The sequence below is a fragment of the Protobothrops mucrosquamatus genome, unplaced genomic scaffold (assembly GCF_001527695.2).
Source record: "Protobothrops mucrosquamatus isolate PMUCROS unplaced genomic scaffold, P.Mucros_1.0 scaffold319, whole genome shotgun sequence".
NCBI lineage: Eukaryota > Metazoa > Chordata > Lepidosauria > Squamata > Viperidae > Protobothrops > Protobothrops mucrosquamatus.
Window position 1 is genome coordinate 657,999 of NW_015386658.1, and position 8,294 is coordinate 666,292.

At 37.5% G+C, this 8,294-nt stretch overlaps 1 protein-coding gene across 1 annotated transcript; it reads right to left on the bottom strand.

The window, feature by feature from the left end:
- Positions 1 to 343: 343 nt before the first annotated feature.
- LOC107286735 (cytochrome c oxidase assembly protein COX20, mitochondrial) lies at positions 344 to 5,814 on the bottom strand. Its single transcript, XM_015815150.1, has 4 exons — positions 5,558 to 5,814; positions 3,336 to 3,447; positions 2,653 to 2,716; positions 344 to 1,517 (listed from the first exon to the last, which is right to left on the bottom strand). The coding sequence occupies exons 1-4, from the start codon at positions 5,594 to 5,596 to the stop codon at positions 1,376 to 1,378; spliced, it is 357 nt and encodes a 118-aa protein (XP_015670636.1). The 5' UTR covers positions 5,597 to 5,814; the 3' UTR covers positions 344 to 1,375.
- Positions 5,815 to 8,294: the final 2,480 nt, after the last annotated feature.

Here is an 8,294-nt window from a genome sequence, read left to right on the forward strand (position 1 = left end):
AGTTGAACCTAAGATTTACCAATAAAGGAGAATATTTGCAGCTCGGGGTTGAAATGAGGGATGTCCTTGATGCTCACCGAGCTTGCTTGTTTTCTTGCAGATCTGCTAGCACTGATGATGTTACCTAGTTTGGGTAATTAAATGCAAGAAAACAAGCCCAGAGCATCAAGGACCTCTTATTTAAGATTTAGTAAGATTTATTAATCATTACAGAGTTTGGGATATGTAAAAAAAAAGTGGTTGCAACTTGATGACTGCTAGGCAAAGAAACTCAGCATCTTCTGCTAGATATTTACTACATGATTTCTTAGTGCACTTGAAAGCATTGGAAAAAGGTACTGAGTTAAAAGCATACATTCATTAATTTATTGTGTTCTTTACAAATACTTTGTACACCAATATGCAATTAACTGAACATACTATGTTTTTTTACTAGGTGTACATTTTTTCAATTAAAATTGAGACAAATCATTTTCTTTTAGCAATAAAATATTCCACAAGATCAGTAGGTCATCAAGAGATCAGTAACAATATATTCTAGTATACTTTGGTAAAATGTATTTTCAACTATTTGGATCCTTTATAACAAAGAATGCCAATTTTAAAAAAGTGATAGGTGGTAGATACATGCTATGCATACACCAGCTTGATGCAAAGCCTGCACTAATGACTGAAGGAATGACTTGGCCCGATGTCATCCAGCTACATCTGGCTCTCATCAGTGGAAATGTTTCAAATAAAAAAAATCCATGCGCATTACTGTATATAAATCAAGCAACAATTCTTAGAAACTAAGGGCCTCAGACACTGCACCTTTACAGATGAAAAATTCTAAAAAGGCAAAAAACAAATAGCAATTTAGAAAAAGACTGAAATCTACAGAACAGAGGTATGGCTAACAGAATCCGGTAAATATTTTGCACGATCATCAAAAGTTCTAGCATCAAAATATATTTGTACTTTGTAACATGAGTTCAGGCAAACAGTGCTTTTCCATTTCCTATTAAAATAGGTACTGAGAACAGCAGGGAAATTGCACACAGGCAGTAGCTGTGAGAAATTTAAAAAAAGACTGCTGTACTTCATTAAGAGCAAAGTAACCACTATTGTCCTTTAGTTTTTGCTATTTTGTCCAATGGATAAAGCTTTCAATGTGCTATTACTATATTTTTAATTCATCAGAAAAAACATTGCTAGAATGCGTTACTTTGAAAGATTTCTACCATGCTCTCAAAGCAGCATATTTACATACAGTGGTAAAATGAGAATAAAAAACTGAATTTCACAATAAAGAAATGTTTTATCAAATTGCAGTAAAGTTCATACTGTAATTGCACATAATCGGTACAAAATAGTTTAATGGCATTGCCAAAACTTAACGGCTTTTTTCATGATTTGTTTCCTTCTTCATTGTAGGATCAAACTCAGTTCCTTCAAACAGTATCTTGTTTTTTATCGCTTCTTGAACCATGCGTTGCTGGAATCTTCGTTTTGCATTGCTGTATCTACAATAGAACCTTTAAAAAAGCACATTATCACTTGCATTATTATATTTTGTTTGCTTTATTTCAGCAATTACAAAAAAACTAGATGGAAGAAAAATAAAAGTATGGATAAGAGAGAATAAGAAGTCCAGCTGTTGTCTGACATACACTAAAACTTAAAAAGCACATGCTACATAACATTTTTCTCTATCCCAGTGGTGGCGAACCTATGGCATGGGTGCCAGAGGCGGCACTCAGAGCCCTCTGTGGGCACGTGCACCGTCGCCCCAGTCCTAGGCCTTTAGCTGGGTTTTATAAAACCTTTTCGCTTTAGGCCTCCGTCGCCATGTGCCAAAAAAAACCCAAAAACGGTTCAATCAGTCAATTTCAACTTCTCGTGGAAAAAAATAGATCTTGCAAAGTTGGAATTGATTGATTGAACTTTTTAGTCTCACCCAGTTTGCCGTTACCACCGTAGCCACGCCCACCTAATGAACCACGCCCAGCCAATGGGCCACACCCAGCCGGCACTCGATGCAGAAGTGGGTTTTGGGTTGCAGTTTGGGCACTCGGTCTCTAAAAGGTTCGCCATCACTGCTCTATCCTATATGTAAAAATATTTTATGGTTATTTATATATTTCTGTTTTCTGTGTCAGTACAAAAATGTCAGACTTCCACAAGATCTTGCCATGGAAGTTATTTCCAACGCTTTCCCCACTACTACACAACAAAAGAGAACAGATATGCCTACCCCTTTTTTCATTGCAATAGCCTTTTTTAAAGAACAGCAACTAGTTGGAAATTTTAAGCTTATTTACTTTGATTAAAAAAAATTCCATGGTTGCCAATCAAAAAACAACTCTGGGTGGCTCACAACAACCAATTTCAGAATCACAATTTGATGCCAATTATGAAATAAACCCAAGTTCTATATGGAAATTATGTAAGAAAATGTGGTTATTGTTGCCAATGAGAACTGGGTATAAATTCAGACTGATGCGTGGAAAGTACATCTGTTCCAGGTAATAAGGAAATCTTACCACAAACGATAATAAATAAGTACCAAGTGTGATTATTAATAAAAGTAGAAAAAAAATGTTTGCATGATTAGAGCATGATCAATCTTAAAACAGTAAGCTATCATAATTTTAGAATCATCATACCCACCAGCATCCTAACGTCGTCACAAAGAAACCTCCTACTCCCAAGTGATAGGATCGTCTCACTTTGCCTGATGATGAGAAAAGAATTATCTTATTCATAGTGAACGTGTATTGATCAGGCAGCAATAACACAAAGGCAGGAAATCAACAGTAAAACATAATCAATCCAAAATACAATTATTTCTGAAGTTTAAGGTAACAATAGATCATTGTTGGGATACTTATTTTAGTTGAACGGGATTTAGTGAAACTAGGCAATAAACCTGAGATCATCACTGCAAAGCACTTATTTGGCAAGCACAAAGAGCATATTAAATTGATAAAGGAGAAACAAAGGAGAAACACGCAAACTGTTGAAATAAGACTGTCTAGACTCTAGTTAATGATTGCAACAGACTGGCTGATCACTGAATTCTTTTACTATTAATTTTAATTAATATTTAGAAGTTTAAAGTTTACTGCCAATATTCAGACCTTAGGGATTGTTGACAATATGTACTTTTTCTAGGAAGGAATGCAGAGTGACAGAAGGAAGCACTACTTTGAAAGATGCGTCAACTGTGGTTATTAAAATGGTGCATAGATGGCACATGGTAATTTGTGAGAAAGTATGATGGGAAAATGGAAAAATAAAACTATATGCAATCTCATATAATTATATGTTAACAGGTCTTTATTTTTACTTACTAGTTGCCAAAAAGTGTCCAAGCCCTATACCTAGACCACCCAATATTCCATAAAGAAATGATTGTCGAGCACAAGGAATTTTATGGATTTCCAGCATTTCCTGCAGAAAGGACTGGAAAAAAAATCAAATACATCATAGTTAAGATATACTTGGGGATCAACGAATGTAGTTGAACAAGAATGAACAAGAACAATTTCTCTGAATAGTTTAAGATCCAGTTTCAAAAAAGGCATCAACTTCTGTTGTATAGTTAAGCATAACACAGAAATTTGGTAAAAACAGCTTTTTCACTGAGCCACAAAGACAGGAAAAACAAAGTAAAGTCAAACAACTATTGCAACAAGTAAAACTCATTGATCTTATGTTACTTGTAGTAGATTAAAACTTATACTGTTATTTTACATTTTTCTGATAGTATTGCTTAGTTATTTATTTGTACTAATAGACCAAGAATAATCGGATCATCTCATTTTATAAGCAATTAAAACAACCTCCAGAAAGCAAAGGACTGTGAAAACCATTGCTATTCTGCAAAATGGAAACAGAGACAGAATGAACTATGCTTGAGATTGGATACAGAAAATATGTTTCCTTTGATTTTATTGATTTACAAGTGGTCTCTGATGTCATTAAATAGATTGTGAGCTGGATAGCTCTTATATTACTCTCTAGTAGATAAGTTGCAGGAGGTGATGCTAGGGTATGGGTGTCAAACTCGCGACGTCACGTGACATGTTGCGATGTATCGTGACTTTTTTCCCATTGCCGACAATGGGGTGGACTCAGTTTTGGTGTGATGCATCTGGCCTGCGGACCAGCAGTTTGACACCCCTGTGCTAGGAGATTGGTCATATTAACATTATTATACATTATACTTAATGCATAAATTATTCAAATGAATACATTTGGAGATTTGAGATGTAGTGTCATAAATTACTGGTAACATCAGATTTGCTAGTACTGTAGAACTTAAAGAAACCCATCTGAATTAGTTTCTGAGCAAAAGATCATGGACTTCACAGTTCTAGGAATGAATCAGTAAGCTTCATAATCGAGTTGTATTCTTGTTAAGGTTTGGGAAAGGAGATTTAGAGCTTATTTCAGTTTTCATAAATTTACTACCTCAATATGGTCCTAAACCACAATGCCAACTTTTGGCAATCTTATCATTGATATTCAGTGATAGTTATAGGAGCCAAACAGTGGAACCAAGAACTGTATTTTGGAATGTGTGAAATAAATGAAGGAAAATGGATACAAGGAAAGACGTTATGAAAACTGTTAGGAATACAAAAACTGCATTACAGATTGCCACAGAAGCATGCAAAGTTACACTAACAGGAAGCATTAAAAACAATGCTTGGTACAAGGATGAAGATAGAAGATGAATGTGCTTATTTCAAGGGAATGTTTATTAAAGAATGAAAAATGGAGAAAATTTTAAAATGCAAATGCTAGAATGGTAGCATTTGGTAGAAAATGGTAGAAAAACTAGTAGTAGTATGAAGGAATAAACGTTTAAGAGAGTGCTTTAAGAGATCCTTTAAAAGTCTAATACCATGTAACAGCTGCCAAAAATTTAAATTACCAGAATGCTGAGCATATTACATTTTATAAAAACTCTCTTCATAACAATTGTTTGTTCTTTGGAAAATTTGGACAATGTTTTAACACCAGAACAGTAATTCGGATTATATTCCCCCCCCCCAAGATGTTGTTACTATTACACTTTGTATGTCTGTATCAACATATATAAATAATTCAGTTACGATTGATTATCATTCGTTCATTTTTGTTTTTTCCTACTGCTAGCGAAAACCCCTTTAAAATAATGCTGAGTAGCAGGGATTATTGCTATTATTTTGAAATAGGATCGCCTGGGTGCAATGGCATTTCCCGAAGCAACTATCACAAGCCCAACGTGGAAGGGAAAAAATGGGTCTGGTCTTTTAAGGAGATTTGGCAGATTAAAATTAAATCCAGGTCTCCTACATTTAACCTTTCAAAAGGAGGAGACGAGAGGTCACCGAAACCTTCGTGTTCAGAGCTATTGTGTATCTCTGGACTGAGAGAAGAAGATTCGCCTAGCCTTGACTGCTTAAGAAGGTGACTTATTCACGGTTGGAAAGGCGCTACGTTTCGACCAACCGAGCACCTTGGAGTGGTTGAAGCAATTCGACGAAGAAGCAATTTTCTTTAAAGAAGCTTTCACCTCTATTACCTTCTTAGAAATCTTAGTCTCTTCCTCCGTCGCCATCATCAAATAAGCGCCGGGCTTTTCACCCTGTCCAGACTCAGAACTACGACCAGCGAGTCAGAATGCCGCGATAGGCAAGAGAGGCCTTATGCTGAAAAAACAGCCGCTCTACCCACTCGCCTTTCCCGTCCGCCTTTTTTTCCTGACTCGGCCTCTCCTTTATCTCTATGGTGTTGGGAGATTGAACTGACGCCATTTTAGGTCTAGAGATTGCGAACAGGAATCCTTTGTTCAGTGAGATGGGTCACGGAGCAGCGCGCGGGCGTCGTTTGCATGCGCGCGCGCGCGCGCCAGGCGCGCGGCTGTGTGGTGTTCCCTTCTCTGAGCTGGAAGAGGGCGGGAAAACGGCATAATAGGAAATGGGAGAGGAGCGGGGAAGTTAAGCATGAGGCACGCTTTGGGGGATGGGGTGGGGGGAGAGCTATATAGCTATATAGAGTAAATGCTCTTGAACGCATTAGGACGTAAGGTATACTGAATGTTCCCCATGTCCTATGCATTTTCATGACAACGGTTTTCGCAGGACAGCGAGCGAATATATATATTTCGAAAGCTAAGCTGGGAAGAAATCTTAATAGTGCAAACGTTTGGCGACTGGGTTTTATCTTGGTTAAATCTTTTTTATATACATCTTTTTAAAGTAAAAACACCTAAATAGGCCCCTGTTGCTTACTCTAATAAAATGACTAGAGAAACTCAGTAACGAGTTTATGGGAATAATAGACTTTCGGGCTTGAAAATTGGAAGTGTAGTGCAGGGAAGGCTGGATTAAAATATCGGACTAGGATGAGCCACGTTCATAATTCTATAACTTTCACAGTTTGGCCTGCTGCAAAGAATAGTTATGAAGACAATGGAAGAATACCCCATTTTGTATTGCATTCTAAAATCCTTGGGTAAAGGTTATGCTGCCTGAATATATTACAATATTTTTATAAAAGTCACGTGGAGATAATTGAAGTCTTTTGCGAACCTTTTCAAAATTCCTCTTCCCAAAACGTTCAGTGCTTATCTATATCCAGTTTCCAGCTATCTATAAATGCATTACATTTTAGATATCCGTAGTGTTGAAGGAAAAATCTTCACCAGGGTCCAGTCCAAGCCAGGAATAATCAAAATGGAGACTGCTTTAGAAAGACGGTTGCATTTTATTGAAGAGGAGAGCCAGACAAAAAGATGGCTCTGGGAAAAACTGACCACGTATAGTAGGGAGTGGTGAGTTTTTATACCTTCTTGAGCTTTTGATGGGAAAGTTGTTCCTGTGGCATGAACTTTGGCCTGAGTCTGAGTGTGCTTTTCTGGTATTCTGATGGTGGTGGGTTAATCTTATTATATCCCAAAGGTCATATCCTGCTTCCCTGGGGCGTGGCTGATGACTGTTGGATTTTTTTGGTGTGAGGGGTTGTTGATTCTAGGGATCTTTATCTTTCTAATCCAAGCTTCCTGGCTCCAATCTTTCTGACAAGATTATCACATCTGTATTTCTGCAGACCTGGTTTCTGTTGGACAGAGAGACTTGGGGAAGGGGGTTGGTTTCTGCCTTTAAAATCCTTTGGGGAAATATATTCTGCCTTTTTAATATTTCCCAAAATATTTCTTTCTCTGGATTCTTCCTCCTACAGTAGTAAGACCATTTTCATTATGACTAACAAAAATGTCACAAAATAGCAAGTAATTTTTTTGTACGTTCAAGGCACTGCAAGTAAGTTGAGAGAAGGTAGGGGAGAGAAAATGTCTTATACTGGTAGTCCTTGACTTACAACCATTTGTTCAGTGACCATTTGAAGCTACAACGGTGCTAAAAAATGGATTTATGGCCATTGCAGCATCCCTGTGGTCACATGATCAAAATTTGGATCTTGGCAGCTTGCCCACACTTCCATCTGCAGGGCCATTCCAAAGCTCCCCCCTCCCATCTCCATCTTTGCCCTTTAGCAGCCTTGTACCTTACCCTGCAGGGTGGCAAGCAGGCTCTGGGGAAATTGCAGTTGCCCCAGCCCAGGCCCAGCCACAAATGCTCTCGCTACCCTGCACTCTGAGATCCCTGTCACCCTGCGCTTCACTGCCTCACCTCACCTTCACCCTTTTCTTGTTCTGCTGATGATGAGGTATGCCTGGCCTCGATGCTAGGAAGGGCTGGATTGGGCTTTGGCTGAGGGGAAAAACCCCTGAAAGCAGTCTCTGAGTGGCAGTGCACCAAAATCTTGGCAAGGTCCAAGGTATGAAGAATTAAAATATGTATAGTATATTAAACATAAAACATAAGCCAAAGATCCCCTGCAAACTTGTTCTTTAGAGCAGTGCAAGCCCATCCAGAGATGACACTGGTGTTGATAAAACACAATCTACATCTTTGAGTTCAACTTCAGTCTGCCTTCAGTCTCCAAATACCAGAATAAGATACTAAAAGCCACATCAGGAGGTGATGTGATATTGGATATAATTAATTAAAATATGTATATGATAAAATGTTATAGGCAGATACCTTAATGATAACATTTTATGCATAACTTGTACAAACTTACAGAAAATTAATGAAAATAACTGTTTGATAAGAATTCCTGACATTTGTAGGAAGTGTGTATAATTCAATTATAAGATATAGGTCCATCTGCCATCTGGTGGTTATTACCAGTTTATATTACCATGATTACAGTAGTATGAGTTTTTTTAATGCTTAAAAGTACATAGATTTACTTTG